Genomic DNA, 22,149 nt, shown 5'->3' with positions numbered 1-22,149 from the left:
AAAGAGACATAACCATGTTATATCATAGTCATGCACTTTTTTTGTTCTTGGTGGAGACCGGATAAGTCAGCCAAACGGCTGTGTTGCCCTTTTAAAATCCAGCTGCCCTTAATAGGTGAGGGTAGTAAATTTGTTTATGATCACATTTTGCAGTTTGATCATTTTACATAGGATAATAGTGTTGACGATTTATGGTCCTAGATGTTATGTAGCTAGTATATGAGTAGAGAAGTTGAAGCATCAATAGCCAAATGCAGTAGAATAGGCTAATGAAACAAGAACATGGGCAACCTGACTTGTAGTGTATATGACCAATATAATATTTAATGGATTATTTATAGTACTTTGAGAAATTCGTGGAAAGTTTGCTTTTTACTTGAAATATCTTATATTTTATATTGGCAGAAATTACATTCATTCGTTACATTTTTGATCCTTATGAAGAATATCTGTAAAATTCTAACCTATTTTGATATTGTAATAAAATGAATACTGACTCTCACATCTTATACAAATGCTTTATTTCCCCTGCGGTGGCACTGCAGAGTAATTGAGCACTTGTAGCCAGGCATCCCCACAGATAATGGCTGATTCGGGTACCTGCAGCAGGACAACCTTTGATGAATTGTTTAAGGTGGACAACCCAAATAAAGCTCTGCCATCAAAGAGATTGAGTTGTCAGTGTTAACTAGGGCTGGGCAATTAATCGGTAAAAAGTACTAAACCGAAATTCCGCACAGATACCGAGGGTCATCTTTCGCATTTAGTGTTTTTTTTTTTTCATATTTTTCCCAGTTTCAACTGTATCTGCATGCTTGGATCGAGTGATACAGTTGAATCCTATAGTAGGGCAGGGGAACGTCCGTTCCCTGCTCTACTATTCGCTGTATAACGCTGGCCGCTCACGGAGCAGTCATTGAGGACACAGTGGACCAATAGAATGTCTGAAACACCGTTATATGGCAGAAGTCCAGCGGAATCTGAAAATATGTGCAGTACCACACAGATCGGAGGAGCAGAGGGATCTTCTCCACTTGTTGTTGTAACAGGGTTAGGGGAGTATGTATTTTATTATTTTTATTAGGCAATATTGGGGCGGTGTGGGAGCGGCTATGGGGGCATTATGCTGCGTGGAGGGCAGCTATGGGGCAGTGTCAGGGGGTATATTATATACAGTAATGTACAGCAGGCTCAGGGGATCTATATTCAATGGCGTGGTATAGTTTACACGTAATTGAAGATAGGCTTCGTTCACATATCCGTTAGGGCTCTATTCTGACGTTCAGTCTGAGCTTTCCGTCAGAATGAAGCCCTGACTGATAAAAACGGAAACCATAGGTCCATCTTTTTGATGGAATCAATAAACGACGGTATTGATTCCATCAAAACGACGGAACCCTTGCACAATTGAGACAAAAGGAAACCGTTGGCACCGCATCCGTCACCATTGAAATCATCCATTCTGACGAAAAGGCTCAGAGGGAACGTCAGAATAGAGCCCTAATGGATATTTGAACGAAGCCAAACATGTTCAATTAATCATGATTTTTATTTAGGTCATAATAGCCCAGCACTAGTGTCCACTCAATACTACTAAAGTTACAGGGATTTAAAATGAGCAGTTGTGCAAAGTAGTAAACCAAGTGAGTGTGGTGTTTTTATTCACAGATCACGTTTCTTCGCGGATAGCAGAGATCATGTTATCCCTGGTTACCGCCGTGTAACAAGTAAACAAAAAAGATTAATAAAAATGAAAGCTTTAAATGGGATGAGTAAAACTAAATCTCAACCCAAAATTCACAGTAACCTCGGCTTCCGCTCATCAGTACTTCCATCACCATCCAGCATGACCAGCAATCATGCTATAGAACGTCCATAAAATGTACAATGTAAGACAAAAATAATTCCTTGCCAACGATTTGTTTTCCTGTTCCTATCTGCTGCTAGGCCTATAATAATAAAAAAATTCTGTCCATGCTTTGATTAAACTTTGTACTTCCAATGTATTCCCCAGCGAAGTCTCAAATATGATGTGCTGTGTAACACAAGCTTTATGCGATGTGAAACTACAGCTCCCAGTATGGCCTGAACAGTGGTAAGAAGTTGTTTCCAAAAATGGTACCACCCATCATCTTGTTGCATACCGTACAAGTGAATCCAGTACTGATCAGACGCAGTCAGAGCCAGAATAAACGTTGACGTTCAGTTACTTACAGCTGATGTCTTCTCTGATTGTAGTCATTCTATTTCCCTTTTCTTCTCAATCCGGCCCTGTCCCTGCAAAGTTTGCCACCTTTTTTGGCTCCTCTCTTTTGTATTATCTTAACTCTTTCAAACAACACATCCTCGTAATTCTGTCTCGGTATTGTGCCTGCTACTGCCCCTATTACTAGGTCATGCCGCTGCTACCTGTTTATATTTATATTGTATTGGCATAGTGTCCCTTAAAATAATAGCCACACAGGTAGTGCTCCCAAAAATATTAGTGACGTGTAGATGGTGCCTTAAAGAGGCTCTGTCACCAGATTTTGCAACCCCTATCTCCTATTGCAGCAGATCGGCGCTGCAATGTAGATAAGAGTAACGTTTTTGTTTTTTTTTTAAAACGAGCATTTTTGGACAAGTTATGACCATTTCTATATTTATGTAAATGTGGCTTTCTAAAGTACAACTGGGCGTGTATTTTGTGTGTACATCTGGGCGTTTTTACTTCTTTTACTAGCTGGGCGATGTGAATGGGAGTGTATGATGCTGACGAATCAGCATCATCCACTTCTCTTCGTTAACACCCAGCTTCTGGCAGTGCACAGACACAGCGTGTTCTCGAGAGATCACGCTGTGACGTCACTCACTTCCTGCCCCAGGTCCTGCATCGTGTCGGACGAGCGAGGACACATCGGCACCAGAGGCTACAGTTGATTCTGCAGCAGCATCAGCGTTTGCAGGTAAGTAGCTACATCGACTTACCTGCAAACGCCGATGCTGCTGCAGAATCAAATGTAGCCTCTGGTGCCGATGTGTCCTCGCTTGTCCGACACGATGCAGGACCTGGGGCAGGAAGTGAGTGACGTCACAGAGTGATCTCTCGAACACGCTGTGTCTGTGCACTGCCAGAAGCTGGGTGTTAACGAAGAGAAGTGGATGATGCTGATTCGTCAGCATCATACACTCCCATTCACAACGCCCAGCTAGTAAAAGAAGTAAAAACGCCCCGATGTACACACACAATACACGTCCAGTTGTTCTTTAACTTTAAACACGCCCAGTTGTACTTTAGAAAACCTAATTTGCATAAATATAAAAATGGTCATAACTTGGCCAAAAATGCTAGTTTTAAAAAAAACAAAACGTTACTCTTATCTACATTGCAGCGCCGATCTGCTGCAATAGGAGATAGGGGTTGCAAAATCTGGTGACAGAGCCTCTTTAAAGAGGCTCTGTCACCGCATTATAAGTGGCCTATCTTGTACATAATGTGATCGGCGCTGTAATGTAGAATGTAAAACACACCCAGTTGTCTATTAAGAAAGTCATTATCATAAACCTAATAACTCTATCAAAAATGATCATTTTTCTAAATAAAAAAACACCGCTGCAATCACATCATGTACAACATAGGGCACTTATAATGTGGTGACAGAGCCTCTTTAAGGTTACGGCCCCCAAAATTATTGTCATATGTATATGAGCCCCAACAAAATTGTACCAAGCAAACAGTGCCCCTGAAAATATGACCAGATTTCTATTACCCCCTAAAATAGTGCCATTTATTTTTATGTGCACCTGTTTTTGTACCCGGTGATGCATCCACTGGTGCTGGACGGCTTTGGCCTGTGCTGTCTGGGAATGATGCAGACCGGCATGATGATATCCTCTAGCCTCAAGTAGGCTGGAACTCCCTTATAACCACTGGTACAAGTTAGTTTTACAATTGTATTCACATTCTAAGTACACAGATACAAATTAACCTGACTGGGTAGTCGTTATTCTTCTTCCAAACACAAATGCCTCATCCAGGTAGCGTCCCCACAACACACATGCACATATGACACACTACACACAGGGTATGCACAACAAATACACACACACTACACAAACTATACTTACACTTAGCCCTTATTCACACGACAAGGTCTCCCGGCTGGGTGACGGCCGTTCATAAAACGTCCGTCACACGGCTGCAGTAGGAACAATAGACACCTAATGGGGCTATTCACACGACCGATTTTTTTTTGACGGCCCGGGAGACCTGCCAGTCAAAAAATGGGACATGCTCTATTTTCGGCCGTTTACCCGGCCGCCCGGCTCCCATAGAAGTCTATGGGCCCGGGTAATACACGGCCATCACCGGAATGTGTCCCGAGTGACGGCCGTGTCTTCCGTCGCTCGCGCTCTCTCTCCTCCTCACAGTGCAGAGTGCATGTGAGGAGGATGGTCCTTTTTTGCTCCCTGTAGGAGTCAGAATCCCCAATGCCCGGCCGGGGATTGGGGATTCCGCTGCAGGAGAAGTGAGTGACTACACTGTCCATATATGGACACAGCGACGTCGCTCACTTCTGAAGCGGAATCCCCGACCCTGTGGCCGGGGATTCCTCTTCAGGAGAAGTCCGTGACTACACTGTCCATATATGGACATTGAAATCAGTCACTTCTCCTGGAAGGGGGGCGGTGCAACCTACAGGGGGCTGTGTGGCATTACCTACAGGGGACTTGGTGGCATTACCTACAGGGGGCTGGGTGGCATTACCTGGGCTTTCCGCTACAGGAGAAGTGAGTTACTACACTGTCCATATATGGACACTGTGACGTCACTCACTTCTGAAGCGGAATCCCCGACCCTGTGGCCGGGGATTCCGCTACAGGAGAAGTGAGTGACCACACTGTCCATATATGGACATTGAAGTCCGTGACTTCTCCTGGAACGGGGGGCTGTGTGGCATTACCTACAGGGGACTTAGTGTCATTCCATACATGGAGCTGGGTGGCATTACCTGCAGGGGGCTGGGTGGCATTACCTGCAGAGGGCTGGGTGGCATTACATACATGGGGCTGGGTGGCATTACCTGCAGGGGGCTGGGTGGCATTACCTACGAGGGGGCCAGGTGGCATGATCTACAGAGGGCTGTGTGTGGCAACAAATTTAAATGAAATTCACCCGATTTTAAAGCGGACAGGGAAAAAAACGGATGCAAAACGGGTCAAAATCGGCCATTAAAAACGGCAACACGGCCCGGAACTGAATCGGAATGGATAAAAAACGGCCGGGAAAAACGGCCCATTAACAGCCGTTTTTATAGGCCTGTGAGCTTGCTTTACAAAAGAGCTTTAATATTATAGATGGCAGCAATGATACTTCATATATTCATTTTACCTTTGTACAAATCCATTCCTTTTCCACTTTCATGTATGTTTATATTTTTTGTTTTCTAGTCGGCTTAACCTCCGCAGACCTTTCTCATTCCTGTCTGACAGAAAACGCATAAAGATTTACAAAGCAATATCTCTGCACAGCTTTCTTACGAAGTAAAAAGAATAGAATATGATTGGGGTTTTAAAATATTGATTTTGTCATTGTGAGAGAACGGTACAATACTGCAGGAAAACACAATCCATGCTTGTAGTCAGAGTTTAAGTATTATTCAGCTTCTTGGAAATCATATTCTAGAACTTGGCATTATGCATCCTCTCCATGCTTTTTTTTTCCGTTGCGTTTTTTAACTACATTAATATTCGTGTATTATAGGCTTTTTATAGATCTTTCAGTGTAACAGACCTAAGAAATAGTTTTTTTTCCCCAATGCAATCCTTCAGAGATTGTTGGTAGAAACTGTGGGTGAAAATCTACTAGACTTTGGCAAAATCGTGAAAAATAAATGACTCACAAGTACAGATTAGAGGTTGATGCTTGTTGTTGGAAAAGTAAGGGTATGTGCACACAACCTTTTTTCAGATGTAATGGAGGCGTTTTACGCCTCGAATTACGCCTGAAAAGACTGCTCCAATACGTCGGCAAACATCTGGCCATTGCTTTCAATGGGTCTTACGATGTTCTGTGCAGATGAGCTGTCATTTTACGCGTTGCTGTCAAAAGACGGCACGTAAAATTACGCCCGCGGCAAAGAAGTGCGGGACACTTCTTGGGATGTAATTTGAGCCGTTTTTCATTGACTCCAATGAAAACCAGCTCCAATTATGTCCGTAAAAGACGCCGCGAAAAACGCGTTCACTTGTAAAAACATCTGAAATTCCGGAGCTGTTTTCTCCTGAAAACATCTCCATAATTTCAGACTTATTTGGCGTAGTAGTGTGCACATACCCTAAGGGGTATTTTCACACAGGTCAGATACGCTGCATAAATGTACACCGCGTATCCGCCCTGGATCCCGCACTGAATTATCGCCGAAAAATGGCGCCAAATTGTGGTGCAGTTTTTCGTCTGGAATGTCCGCTGCTGAAAACAGCACGTAAAAAAAAACAAACTCTCTACTTGCCCATAGCCATAGCGACGTGTCCCTATGACGTCCTGCAGCCCAGCCTCCTGGGATGACATTTCATCCCATCTGACCGCAGCAGCCCGATGAAGCGTCATCCCTGAACGCACGAGTATAGAGACCTGTTTCTCATACATGACCCCACTGTCCCTGTTGTACCAATGTGTGCACTGATGTGACAACAAATTGGTGGCTGCAGTAATGATGTTATGGAGCATCATGACCACAGTCACCTGATATGTCTACACTGTGAATGCCATGTCCATGCACACGGAGGGTAGTAGGTGACCGGAGCAGACTAAGTATATTCTATATTTTTATATGCGCAAAACTCCTTAAAGCCCCACTGTTGTCATTGGGGAGAATTTATTAACGTTTTTACACCACTTTTGTGTTAACTATGGAGCACACCAAAAACTATTGCGAATGCCTGGAAAAAGGCACAGTTCTTACTAAAAGATACGGCGGACTCTTCTGTTTCCCCTAGGACTCCGTTATGGAACAATCCATGGTTGCCTCACTTGGTGTCCCTGCCGGGAGCGATGATGTGGGCTAGGGTAGGGGTTCGATTTGTAGGCCAAATATACTCTGTGGGCAGTGGGGTTGTCTCCTTCTCTGAGCTAGAGGAGAGGTTTGGGGTCTCGAGGACGGCTTTTTATCATTATCTCCAGTTGAGACATGCCTGCTCGGCTCAGTTCGGATCTGTCATGCCAGCTTTGGGGTTTTCTGGATTGGAGTACCTGCTCGGCACCCCAGACCTTCCTAAGACCCTTACTCAGTCGTATGCCCTGTTGCTGTCCTCTGTAAAACGTCCCTTTGATAAGGCGTATCTGGGGTGGAAGAGAGATATCCCTGATTTGTCGGAGGAGGAGTGGAGGGAGGTGGAGCTTTCCTTCTTTGATTCAGTAGTTAGTGCTCGAGATTTTTTAATACAATCACGGTTTCTACACAGAATTTACTATACTCCGGTTAGACTTCAGAGAATTGGGGCCTCTGGGGCGGACAGCTGTTTTACGTGTCAGTCGGACGTTGGCATGTACCTCCACTGTGTATGGTCCTGTCCTAGGATTTCACTATTCTGGTCAAGGGTTGTAGAGTTTATGCATGATAACTTTGAGTTTCCCCGAGTTCTCTCTCCTCAGGTGTGCCTCTTGGGCATCATGAATGACTTAGTACAAGGCTATTATGACAAAAAAAAATTCTGATATTTGTTTTGTTCTGTGCGCGGAAGGTTGTAATTATGGAATGGAAGGCCACGGTGTGTCCTAGTCTAGAGCATTGGTTGCAATTGGTAAATAAGTATATACCATTATATCAGAAGTTATACATTAGCAGAGGGTGTCCTGACAAATTCGGGAAGATATGGGCTAGATGGATGGAGGTTTCAGACACTGCTGTCTGATCGACAGGTGTGAATGTAGTGTGACTGGTTGTTTGTTTTGTCTGTCTTGGCAATAATGACGGTCAAATGTTGATCCGGTTTTCTTTGCAATACACTTATATGCACCTGTGATCCGTTAAGTTTTCATGCTGGCTTTTGCTATGTGACTGTATTTTTATCGATGATGATTGTTATTGCCAACTAGTGTGGTTGGTTGGTCAGTATGTTATGTATGCTATGTATGTTTTTGTGCGCAATTTTGCACTTTTGTACATTTGTATTTTGAGAAAAAGTTAATAAAGAAAACCTTTTAAAAAAAACTATGGAGCACGCCATATTTGTGCAATAATTTTTACGCCAGCTCCGCTCAGTTTAATACTAGCATATGAAATATCAGCCTTAATACCTTCCCCCTATATTCTCTGTATAGCACTGCGGAACATGTTGGTTCTATAGTATATAAGTGACAGATTATAAATATTGTGTGGATGATATGTGCACGTACAAGGTTTATTAGAATATGAATGCATTTTGTGACCTGATTACCCACTGAAAGTTTTGGGTGTTTTTTTCTCCCCAGAGAACAACCCATCTTCACCACAAGAGCACATGTCTTCCAAATAGATCCCAGCACCAAGAAGAACTGGGTCCCTGCAAGCAAACAAGCAGTAACGGTCTCCTACTTCTATGACAGCACAAGAAACAGCTACAGAATCATCAGCGTTGATGGGACCAAGGTACGAACATTTTCAGCTGGTTATAAATAATAATGACTTTTTACTTCTCCAACGTATCAAAAAGGAATGTCTATTCACCATTTATTTTGCACTTCTGCTGGTGTGCTGCCTCTTTTTTTTCTTTTGGATAAGTTTCGGAGAATTTTGCATGACTGTGTCTGGTGGGATCCATGGTCCAGATCCTTGAGATTCAGCACCCATTAGTCCTCTTGCTGTGCAGCTCCTACCTTGCTCTATTTTGACTCTGTTTTGCAATCTTGATTTTGTGACTAAACCTTTCATTAAGGATGACTGTTTTTCTACACAGAAAAATGTCTTTCCTGTCACTGCCCGGTCATGAGGAGTGGGTAGTTCGCACTTAATTTTGTTTGTCGTTGGTTGATGATTCAGTAACTGCTTGCCCACCTTCATCAAAGCTATCCGAGGCTTGTGAGAACTTAGTATTTGTAGATGAATGATGTAAATATTGTACGTTACAAGCAATCAGGGAAATGGTGTTATCTACTACAGTCCTGTTATCTCTCTTGTAAATGTGTAGACCTCTCAAGTGGTCTAAAACAAGAAAATGCATGTGATAAGCAAAAAAAAAAATACCGTAGTGAGTTTCCCATACGACACCAGTCATTTTGAAACATACACTGCCTTTGAACATTGTTTGCTTCTAGCTAGCTGTACATATCCTCTTGAACTCTATTTACATTTGGATATAATCTACATAAAGAGTTTAGTAAGTTTGCAGGACTTTGCGAGCGCCAATCAACGAGACATTGTTGATCGGCGCTCGTTTGCTCCTGTAACACAGAGCTATTGATGGGGACGAGCGGCCGTTACTCCGATCGCTTTTACTTTTTTAAAATTATATGACCAGCACATGATCGAACGTTTGCTCGTTCATCTGCTGATCGCTGCCCCTTTTTACACAGGGAAATTATTGGCAACGAGCGTTATATAAATGCTCGGCTGCCCGATAATCGTCCTGTGTAAAACCCCCTTTACACTCAAGAGCTACATTCCCATTTCTGATGGTTGCCATTGCAGAGCTCTTAGGGTACGTCCCCATGTTGCAGCAACCGCTTGCAGATGAAACCACACCCACATGTGGTGAGTGGGGTTTTAAAATAGTTTGCTAATTGGCTGCACAATTTTGCCAGTAATACAGCAGCTTTAGCATAAAAAATGCATGGCCAATCATCTTAATGAACACTAGGTTTTGTGGGAAAATATTATCGGGAAAATCGTGTGGTCAATTAAAAGCGATTTGAAAATTCTGTCCATCGAATGTAGGCATGGTTTCATTCAGATGTGGCCGCCACAATGTGGGAGCTTACCTTTATAATGCAGAGAGATAATTTAGTTTTTCCCACATCAAATGCTTGGTAAAGCTTAAACTTCCCAGAATGCACATCACCAGTGCAGAAAGACAGGCAGAATTGTGAGTGCAGCTCTGGACTTCAATACAATATCCGTACAATAAAAGTAATACAATGTATTTACAAAGTTACTGAGCTTTTTATGTAGATCATTCTGTAGTATGTAAATTCGTTTTCAGTGTGGTGAACAAATGTATTTAAAAGTTCTTTATTTGTAAAGTTACTTAACTTGAATGAATTTTAAATTTACAGCATTATTTATATTACATCTTCATTCATTGTTGCATTCAGATCTACTGGCTGCTTCATCGTGCTAAGCTCACATCTCCGCTGCCTGTCCTGCTGAATCAGTGTCTGTATTGAGTTGGCTATTCTGATCTGTATTGTGAGATATGGTAATTCTACTTGACACAAATCTTATGTAGAAAAAATAACTTTCTACCAAAATTTGTGGCTCAGCTCAGCTGTTATTGGTGTACATGCTACCATAGCTAGGTAGATTACAAGCAGCACTAGTGTCATTGCACATGGATTCAATCTCAAGATCCGTTTTGAATAGAGTTCATATCTAGTAAATTATAAAATTACTTTACAATGTGACGGTAAACTGTAATTCTTTACAGGATTGGTAAACTACCAATGCAGAGAGAAATGTCTTTTTTGGGTGATGGCCCTTTTACAAGGCAGTACCAAATATCATATTCTCACTGGACAATCCCTTTACTTGTCATTGCAGCAGCTTATTCCATTAAAAGCAATTGATATTTCACATTCACATTTATTCCATGACATTCTGCTGCTTGTGCGTGGTTTTTTTCATCACGTCCGCTAGCTCCGTAATCTATTTTTACTGTATGCCATCTTGCTTTTTCGAGGGACAAAAGCAACGTATTTAGACTATCAGAAATAATTGTTTTATATGGTTACAGTGGCTGCCTCTGCCTGCTGTTTTGCTTCTAGAATAAAACTAATATTCCCATGTTTCATTCTGCATTGGCGTAAAAAATCAAGAAAATTAATTTCATTTTCCATTTGTCATTCATCTATGGGAAAAGTTCTTTTGTGATGTCTAAAGAATGTGCACAATGGCAGCCTTGAAGGCTTTTCATGTTGGTCCAATTAAAGGTTTCACTTTCTTCAAAGGCTCCATGTCTTTAAAGCTATTATGGCAGACACAAAGTCCTCTGTCTATACTATAGCATTCAGATGCCTTGCTGAAACAATAACTGTTCGTCTACTACAATGCGAATAAGTGTGTTTTTATGAATATGCCGCATGTTCTGCTGTTTGACTTCGCTGTGGGCCCAACTGCACTCTGAATCATTCAGTATCCCCATGGGCCAACTATGACTCTGATAATAGAGTAGTTAATGTCACTTCTGGCAGTGATGAATACTAGACTCGCATAAGAAGTACAGTTGCAAGAAAATTAAGTGAACCCTTTGGAATTACCTGGATTTCTGCATTGATTACTAATAAAATGTGGTCTGATTGTTATCTAAGAGACAATTATTTACTAACACAATGTAACTAAAATAATATCACACAAGCATTTGTAATGTTCATGTCTTTTATCAAACACAATGAGTAAATATCCACAGTGCAGGGAGTAAAAGTAAGTGAACCCTTGAATTTAAGGTCAGCATTGTGAGAAACTAGACCTGGACCGCACAATCCACAGTATATACGTTGATCTGAGCCGCTAGGCATAATTTAGAAACCTGAACATGAGGTTCTTTGTAAACATTTTGATCAAACTGTATAAGCCCACTTGCCACTTCACGGCGACCTCTTTAAAGTGGGTCGATACTCTAGCGGTTGCAGCACCGCATGGCGGCTACCGCTACCGCAGCACCGCTCCTGCAGAGGGAGCAACCCAGGGGCCCAAAAGCACCCATGCCTTCAGACCGTGCCAAGCCTCCTTGGCTCTGGGCCACGTCCCCCCACAAGTGCAGCACTACAGCAACAGACACCACCATACAGCACCACAACATGTGAACAGATGGAATGAGCTCACCCTTGAATTTAATAACATGTAGATCCCCTTTAGCAGCAATCGCCTCTACCCGACATCTGTAGCGGCAAATAAGATTTGCACAACTTTGAGAATTTTAGACCATTTCTCCCCGCAAATGTGTTTCGGTTCATCTGTATTTCTGTGATGCTTTGTGTGCACAGCCTTCTTCAGGTCAGACCACAGCATCTCGATAGGGTTAAAGGGTTATTTCCAACTTAGACGTTTATGGAATAGCCACCGGAAGGCTGCCAATTTCCAGGCAAGTGCTTGGCTGTTTCTGTAATTCCCTTAAAACCGAATGGAGAGAGCCGCGTGCATGCGCAGCCCCGTCTCCACTTTGTCCCCACTGAAGTTGGCAGCCAATACTGCCTCAACAAGCGAAATTAAGTTTGGGTGAGCTGAGACGTGCATCTGTCAGACATTTATGGCATCTCTACAGGAGAGGTCATAAATGTCGAAGTTGGGAACAACCCAAAGGTCAGGATCCTGACTTGGAATTTCCAAAACACAAATTTTCTTTTTCAACCATTCGATAGCTGATTTACTTGTGTGCTTTTGGTCAATGTCTTGTTGCATTGTCTCTTCAGCTTGAGGTCATGGAATGCTGCCCTTGACCTCTTGCCGCGCTGCGCCACCATAGTACGTCGGGAGCGGGACTGCATTTCTGCACTCCATCGTACAATTGCGGCGCAGTCATAAACTGTCACTGCAAGTGACGGCAGCGACAGAACAGTGAGGTCAGCTGTCATGGACAGCTGACCATCTCTGTCAATTGGCTGGGGAACCAATCAGAGCGGTCCCATGCCTGCGATCGCTGTAACTAGGCTGTCAGAACTGACAGACCAATCGCCGCAATTTCCAGGAAAAATTTCAGTAAACTGTTACTGCTAGTGACGATAGGTATGAAACAGAGATGGCAGCTGTTGTTCCCCTGGCCGATGACAGATCGGTCCCTTGCCAACAATTGCTGTGACTGGTCTGTCAGTTTTAACAGACCAATCAGTATTTTTTAGTAAAAAGAAACTGGCTAGATATTAATTAGCTCTGATCACCTCAGTGTGTGACAAAAATCTGAGGAGATTAGAGCTGTGATGTGAAGAAAAACATAGTAATCCCTTACTGTGTCCCATCTGTCACCCTTAGTACCCACCCCCCAGTGACACTTCCCACAGCCCCACTGTAATCCTTCGTTTTTTTAATCCTTCGTTTTTTTTGGGGGGGGGGGGGTTTATGTTTGAGATAAAAATAAAAATATTTGTTTTAGGGTTAGTTAGTGATCGTTAGAAATTTTATAGAGTGAAAAAAACCGAAAAACAGTTATGTCTTGGCGCCTATATTCCGCAGAGGAGGCGCATTCTATTGTCTGTTCAGACACAGACCGTGACAAGGAGATCAATTTTTTGTTTTTGTGATCGTCACTGATATTGAGAATATTGAGGAACCTCCTCAAAGGCTCGGAAGGGTGGTGTTGAGTCAGCCTACGGCAAGCCACACCATCTGGCCACCCCCCCCCCCCCCTGTACGTTTTGGCCCCTATATTCCTGATTTTAAAAGTTTCCAAAAGATAAGAAAAAAGATTGTCGCTGACGAAGACCACAGTTCTCAAATGGGTTCAATTATATCAGTTAAATCAATTAACAGATGCTGCTCAGTGTTGTAAGATAAGCAATAGCAAGACCATGTAGGTGGAGAAAGTCCACAGCACTCACCATTCAGTAAAACGTTTTCATATTTATTGAGGCAAAACCAGTAAAGGCAGCAGGGATGTGGAGCACGAGCCTATGGCCGGTTCGCACGTACCCACATTTTTTTTTTTTTTTCACGGCCTCCGATGGAGGCCTTGTCAAAGCGTGGGTGCACACGAAACTGCCACAGGCTTGTGCTCCATATCCATGCTGCTTTTACTTGATTTGCCTCAATAAATACGAAAAGTTTTAGTGAATGGTGAGTACCGTGGCATTTCTCTACCTACGTTCTATTCCTTATTTTGCTGAGCCTTCAGGAATAAGAGTGGACACCATGGGTTACAGGGAAATATATTTTTTGGGAATTTTTTTTTTGTCTTCTGAATTGACTCAATGGTTGCACAAACCAACGTATACGCAACGCAGTTTCTTGCCACTCATCGCATGTTTGGAAGAACTACATCTCCCTGTGACTAGCTGTCACCAGGGACCCTGCTGCTTTGATCCCCCCCCCCCCCCCCATGTGCAGCCATTATCAGGTGAACCGCTCAGTGTCTGATAATGTAGATCCACTGCAGCACTGCATATAAAGTTTTACAAGGTTTCCTTGTAAAGTAGAGGTCAGTGGTGCTCCAGAGCGATAATGGCCATTTGCAGCTGACACGTGATTTTCCGGCCATGAAGAAGAAAACACAGTAGTTCGCTGAGCTACGCTGTTTCCGTAAGTCCCAAAGTAGTGATTGGCAGTTACGCAAACAGCGTAGCATGCGAGATACGCGGTTTCCATTACAACCATTCAGTTCTATGGGACTCATGTTGTTTTCTTTTTCATAGTTGGGAATCATACGAGTCAACTGGAAAACAGAGGTAGAACAGGGTTTAGGGGGGGCCCGTTCTAGAGATAGGTGCAGGTCCCACAGTTGGGATCCACATCTATCCTGTGGATATGTCATAAATGTCCCTGATGGGAAAAAACCCTTTAACTGCTATTAGGGTAGTTAAAGGGCTTGTGCAGACACATTTTTTTATTGATATCCTATCCTTAGGATAGGTAATCAATATCAGATCGGTGTGGGTCCAACTACTGGCACCACCCTAATCAGCTGACTGACTGGTCACCGGTATTCATCTACCAGGCACAGCACTGTGCACACCACTTGAATGGAACCGAAACTGCAATCCCAGGCACAGACTCTACAGATGTGTACGGTTCTGTGCCTGTTAACTGTGAAAAGTCAACGGCCATGAACGCAGCGGCCCCATCAATCAGCTGATTAGCTGGAGTTCCGGGATTCGGACCCCCACCGATCTGATATTGATGACCTATCCTAAGAATAGGCCATCAATAAAAATAATGTTCGGAAAACCCTGATAGAGCTTTACTGCCTCTTCTCCCAGCTTCATAATATGTAAATAATAGTGCCATGGGCCAACCCTGTAAATATGTTACCTTTTTAGAGTATATACAATGTAGCGTTTAATTTATATACATTTTTGGGGGTTGATTTGCCTATTTTTTTATTAATATTCATATTTTTTTTGTTTTAATAAGAGGTCTATTAATGGGACTTTTGATTCTCACTTTGAAACTATAATGCATTAGAATACTTGCGCATTTCAATACATTAATGCATATGTTTCTAAAATGCACAGGCATCTAACTGTTACTACAATATTGTCGGCCCAGGCGATCAACATGCGAGGGCTGACGGGGCATATCAAGCTTCAGAGCTATTTTTCTTTTGCTTTCGTTCACACTCTCTTGGATGCTTCATCTGAGGGGTTAAATGGCTTGGATTGGAACTTTCTGCCATTTCTGGGAAAGTGAGTGAAGGCGCTCCTCCCTGCGCCGTACATTTACAGTGCAATGTGGGAGGGGTTAATTATTGCGTTTTAACGTTGACATTAGTTATTTTGTTTGAGTTGGTCATTGTCATCGTTCATTATTGCTTTTTAGATCATTGTCATTTGCCTGGAGTTCCTTGTTTCTATTGTCCCCTTTTACCTCTACTTCCTTTACCTCCATATGTAAAATACACATGGATGAATATTACAGAGATTGTTTTATGTTGAATTATTATTGTTTATGTGAAGTGTTGTATTGTCTTTTGTATGAACTTGTTAGGAAAGAGAATGGTACTATGAAAGGGTTTTACCAGTATCTATGATGAGTCATTAAGCAATGAATGCATCACTCTCATGATTCATGTAGAAATGGAGGCTTATATGACTTACTGGAACCCATTGTCACATTATTCCAGTGCTCCCACATATTCACCTCCCCAAGGTCAAATAACGCTTCCTAATGTTTGGCTTCTTTCTCCAAGCTTCACACATCTGAGCAATGACTCGCATCTCTTTTGTGATTTCTTAATAATTGAGCAGTTCACATCAGCTTTCACATAACATAGGGGATCTTTGTTCATCACATTGGGAATCCAGCTAATCCAGTGGACGAAGAAGTGTTAACTCTGATATTACACAAACCAAAATTTCAGTAAGGTAAAGTACAACTGGACTAAAGGTGGTCATATACATCAATTAACTGTTGACCGACAGTCATTTCTCCCATAAACAACCATGCTCAACCAAGCGTGCATGTTTATTTCAATGAGGTGAGGGGAATAAGCAGCGGCCAGACTCCTCTGACATTGGTTTGTTAGATGGGTGAACATCAAAAATTAGGTACATGTAAATGTGTGTTTTCTGCAAAAAGTGACTGACTTCTCCAGTGGTGAAAAGCTGTAATTGTAAGGTAAAATCTTATTAGATAGCCGATCTAGGACACCATGGGACGTGTGACAGAGAAATGGTGCTGCTTGGATGTCGTAGCTCATGTGAGACCTCATGAGGCCGAGAACTATCAACTTTGCTACATTGAAGGTATTTTAGGCCCTAGGCAGTGTTCTTCCCAGACACCATCTTGGGGTGGGTAACCTAATACACTAGTGCGGCAACCTCCAAGACACGCAATCGGAACCACGCACCTTGAGAGGAGGGTGGAGCTCAACAAATGACATAAAAGGGTGTAAATCTTGTTGCCAAGGGTTGGGTGTTTTTGCGTGGAAAAGAGAGACTTGTCCTCCCTTCTTGTAACCTAACAAGGGAGTGTTGTTCCTAAGTTACGGGTGGAGTGATGGCCAAACTCTGTCACCTGGATTTACAGCTTGAAAGGCTTGCAAAGCTGAATTGACAAGCAGGATGGAAGCCCCTGAGGCCTACTGAGAGCCACATACACCAGGTGGGACGAGAGCCGCAGTGAACAGACCTACTATGTGTACAAGAGTTTTATATGGGGGAAGTCATAATCACCAGCAACCATTGTAAAAAGTTTCCATTCGTACAGACTGTGTTGAATGCTTGGGTAACAGTTAAGGATTTTGCCTCCTCAAGTGAAGTCAATTTCCAGTAAAGGTTCGATTTGTTGTATGATCCCTGTCTGCGACCTCATTATACTGTTAGAAGAGGGCCGTAAATTGTGGACTACTTTGGTTGCAAACCGTACCTGACCGGTGGGACGCGTGCAGACTAGGGCCCCACTTACAGGTTTATCTCCCCTTGGAACAAAGGACAGGACATGAGATCTAACATGCCTGGTCCTTCTTTCCCTGACACCTACCATCGGGGGAGTGTCGGGAAGACCCCATAAACATTACATTGTTAGCCGATCCCGCTGCATTTTGTTTAATGTGTATGAGCATCTTAAGTTATAAAATGTAGCGTAAAATTTAATTGGTCACTTGCCTATAGCCGCCAAGTCTAAACTTAAATATCTCCATATCTAGATAACGAAGCAAATCGTATAACATGTAAACCTAATCTATCCGAAGGGTCTGTTTCCTTTATAGATGGATAAGTGCTGCAGGGGTGAAATAAAACAGTGCTTAAAAAGACGGTAGAGAATCCGAAAGGTACAAAGGTATTTAGGTTTCGCATTTAAGGTAAAAAAAACAAAACTGCGAAAAACACATGCGGTGTGTGGAACTAGCCTAAATATGTGTACCAGTTCTTTTTTTCCCTCTTAAATTTTCTCTCCCTAATACGTTAATGAAGCTTTATGGAAGGTCATTTCACCTCAACTTGAATTTTAATAGTCGCCCTGGTGTATTTTGTGTTATTGGATCATTAAGCAATATCTTTTCCTTTTTTGAATTCATATGAGTGAAAGCAATTGTTTTCCATGCTGAGAAGCTCATACCTACAGGGGACATCTTTTGCCGCAGGGAAGAGTGTGTACAGATAAAATGAATCCATTCCATCACAGATTCCAGATCAATTAGACTCTACTGGGTACTGTTGGCTGTCTTTAGCTAAAGTGACAGAATAGTAAATCAGAAGAAGGTTTTCCTGCTGCTTAGGCAGAAAGCACGTGGTAGCATTTGGCTGGGTTCACATCTGCATTGTGGCTTCAGTTTATAACAGAAGGCACAACGCTGTTACTGATCCGTCACTCAACTTACAATGGGGTCAGATGTGAACTAGCTTTGAAGGTATTGCAATACTGAATTTTTAACTAGTCTGAAATTAAGAACCCTGTACTAAAAGAGGAGCTGTCAGCTCTCCTGACATATAATTTTAAAAAAAAATTTTTTTTTGTATTCCTCAAACACCAATTTTGGAGCATTTTATTCTCAGAATTTGCCATTGTGCCGTTCCTCTGTTATTCCTAGAGATGTATTCATAAGTTAAAAACTGGGTGTTACCATTCCCCGTCAATTGGGGGGTGTCCCTACACAGTCTGACATTTGTCACCACTTATTGGACAATACAACCAAGCAGGAGAGAATATTACATAGATGTTCAATATCGATATACAACGGAACGCATGATGTGAAAAACACAATAGCCCCCAGGCTAAGGCGGAAGCCGAAACGTGCGTTGGGGCAGGACGCCAATCTTGAGATTCAGCATGATGGGTTAGTATGTAGCTCTGTATCCTAGACTATTTGCACTTAGCTCTTTATGTTATGAATTGGGAACTTTTGGAGTAGCGTTGCACTATAGTGTTCTAGTATATACTTGATCTCTATTGGGGACTATTGATAGTCTCAGTAGAATATCTTTTCAGTGGGATGCATAACGTCTGATATTTACTCTGCATTATGCACTTTTAGATTGTGTTTTTCACATCATGCATTCTGTTGTATATCGATATTGAACATCAATGTAGTATTCTCTCCTGTTTAGCGATCTTTTTTCCATCTGTGTAGATTAATTTTTTTAACATATATTGTATGTAACTTTTTAGAATTGATGAAATAAAAACTTATATTTTATATTTGACATAGCCTCTGTTCTCTATTTTTGGTACTAATTATTTTACAAAGAAGAGCAACGAAGCTAATAAGGGGCATGGAGAATTTAAGTTATGAGGAAAGATTGAAAGAATTAAACCTATTTAGCCTTGAAAAAAGAAGACTAAGGGGGGACATGATTAACTTATATAAATATATTAATGGCACATACAAAAAATATGGTGAAATCCTGTTCCTTGTAAAACCCCCTCAAAAAACAAGGGGGCACTCACTCCGTCTGGAGAAAAAAAGGTTCAAGCTGCAGAGGCGACAAGGCTTCTTTACAGTGAGAACTGTGAATCTATGGAATAGCCTACCGCAGGAGCTGGTCACAGCAGGGACAGTAGATGGCTTTAAAAAAGGGTTAGATAATTTCCTAGAACAAAAAAATATTAGCTCCTATGTGTAGAAATTTTTCCTTCCCTTTTCCCTTCCCTTGGTTGAACTTGATGGACATGTGTCTTTTTTCAGCCGTACTAACTATGTAACTATGTAACTATAATGTACGGCAGTATAGCAATACCAAAGGAATGGCACAATGCAGAGCTCTAAGAAAAGATGCTTCAGAATTATTATTTTCGCGGGGAATACAAGTATTTACTCAAATAGACAGAGAGCTGACAGGTCCCCTTTTAAAAAAAAAAAAAAGATGGATAGAGAAGAATTTAGGGAACGTCACTGGTGAGCTACAACTTTTAGAAGGAGCTGGTTTCAACCAAAGTCTTCATGTGGCACCAACATTTTCTGTATTGCTATATTCAGAATGTATTCCACTGTGAGTCTAATTTAAATATATCCGGAATGCACACAACTAATCATTTCATAGGGACAGAATTACTTGTTTTTTTGGAGTATGGTTGACCAGTGAGCTGCAGTGTCATACCCAGAGACACTATATATAGAGAATAAAAAATTTGTATTTTTTTTTGCATACAAGAAAAATGTTTCACAGCTACTCTATACATAGATTTGATCAGGCAGAAATTAAAATATTTCACTCAGATTGATCTAATTATTCCCAGTGATGTGCTGCGGAGTATTAGCAGTTCTAATGTCCTGCTGAGGGGAGATTGTGGCCATTTATAGCTGCTGATCTGAACACGGAGAACAGTTACTTCCTATATCTCTTTGTTATTTGTGATTTTATGTAAAATGAGGCCACACTGGTCAACGACTGCAAGTGTTTTGCATCTTGTCTTCATTATATAATATAACAAATTAAAAAACTTTTAAAAAAACAGCTGATTTGATTCATTTTGCGTTAATGCCAAACAAAATGAAGTCCTGAAACCATTAAATGTGTTTCCTTAGAGCACAATCCAAGAATATGTGAATCAATATCTTGTTTTATTATGGATAATTAGCCTGATGTTATTATTCAGCAGATCCTGGTGAGAAGAGGCACCCACTTCTTCCTCTGGCTCTAGCTGAATGTGTTATTGTAGATACCCCTCACTGTGCATGTGTTCATTAGACAACTTATTCCTCAAGGCTTATGACTGCCTACACGCTTCTGGGTTTTCTCCCCCTGTATTTTATTTCCTACCATTTACAAATGTAATTTTCTTTTGTATTGACCTGAGACTTAATGAATTCCAAAACAGAATTGTGGATTAAAATGCAGTTAAAAAGCAGAATGAATCACCCTAGTATTAAATTAAAAAAACAAAACAAACTTCTGCATTCTAATGTATTTAATAGTTTTCAAGGCCGAAAAAAGACCATCTGGTTCAGCCTATTACGCTGCGATGTTAACACAGAGGAAGGTAAAAACCCCCATGAGGCAAAAGCCACTATACCTCATCTTAGGGAAAAATTCCTTCCCGACTCCAATATGGCAAACAGAATAAATCCCTGGATCAACGATCACGATCTATAGTAATCTAGTCAACATAACTTGTAATATTATTATGAACAAGAAAGGCATCCAGGCCTCTTTTGAAGGCGTTCAGTGAATTTACCATAACTTTCCTTGGCAGAGCGTTCCGTAGTCTCTCTGCTCTTACAGTGAGTTTGTGTAGAAACCTTCTTTCCTCTGGTTATACACTCCTCAACATTGAAATTGCAATACCAAGAAGGAAAAGTGTTGGAATGGGGGAAATCACTGGATCGATAGACGTGTTAATAATACGCAAATGATAAAAAAAAAATGGAAACATCTTGATTTATTGAGTATGAGTGCCACACGCAGAAATACACGCACTTACACACCTGGGCATGGTATCAATGAGATTATTAATGGTTGTCTGAGGAATGTTATACCAGGCTGAATGCGCTTGGGCACGCAAATCATCAAGATTGGCTGCTAGTAGCTCCCTTTGCAATTGCCGACCAATGACGTCCCAGTTGTGCTCAATGGAAGACAAGTCCAGAGACACTGCGGGCCGTGGTAGCACGTTCAAGCCCCACAGGTTGCTCACAGTAGCACGAGCAGCATGCTGTCTGGTGTTGTCGACTTCTGGGATACTGTGGAGAAATGGCCGTACCACTGGTTCCACGACCAAATCAATGTAATGCCGAGCTGTACATTATGCCATACCACACCATAATCCTGGGAGTAGGACTGGTGTAACGTTTCCTTGTGAAGACCTCTTCATGGCATCGCCCACATGGTCTTCAGACCAATCTTCACTATCATTCCAGACAAAAAAAGGGACTAATCGCTAAAGCGGATAGACCTCCATTCCAGCCTCCATTGGAGTCTTGCTGTGCACCATGATACCTTTTGAGAGCGGTGGAGTGTGGTCAACGGAACAACTCCTGGGATCAGTGGCTGATTAAGTAGGCCATAGGCCCTGGGCTGTTCCCCAAACTTGGGCCCCCCTTCCCCACCGCTGCTCTGCTGTGCCTATAGTGAACAACACCTTTTTATGCGAGCATTGACAAATGGGTGTTACGATTCCCCTTGTCAAAGGGCTGTGTCCCTACATACTGAGTGTCTCCAACCATTGCTGACCGTATCGCACTTCCTCTTGACAATGGGAATGGTAACACGCATTTGCCTATTAGTCCTGTGTACACAAAGATATGTAAAATACAAGGATTTCCTACAACAGACATGTCAGAGGGGACAGATCCCCCTATAGATCCAGTGACTCACAGGTGATGTCTTCTCTGATGGGAGTCGTTTTCTTATCTGACACAGACCATTATGGCGACTTCTCCTGATCTTTG

The 22,149-nt window shown here is 42.0% G+C and overlaps 1 protein-coding gene across 1 annotated transcript in view; it reads left to right on the top strand.

Annotated features, from left to right (window-relative positions):
* The window catches only part of HOMER2 (homer scaffold protein 2), a 191,379-nt gene that overhangs the window by 61,573 nt on the left and 107,657 nt on the right, over positions 1 to 22,149 (top strand). The window contains exon 2 of the mRNA XM_075855233.1: positions 8,453 to 8,609. Within this exon, the coding sequence (XP_075711348.1) occupies positions 8,453 to 8,609 (157 nt within the window). The remainder of the gene's footprint in view (positions 1 to 8,452; positions 8,610 to 22,149) is intronic.

This window comes from Rhinoderma darwinii, chromosome 3 (assembly GCF_050947455.1).
Source record: "Rhinoderma darwinii isolate aRhiDar2 chromosome 3, aRhiDar2.hap1, whole genome shotgun sequence".
NCBI lineage: Eukaryota > Metazoa > Chordata > Amphibia > Anura > Rhinodermatidae > Rhinoderma > Rhinoderma darwinii.
Note: the sequence above shows the minus strand (reverse complement) of the source record. Positions and strands in the feature narration are given on the sequence as shown.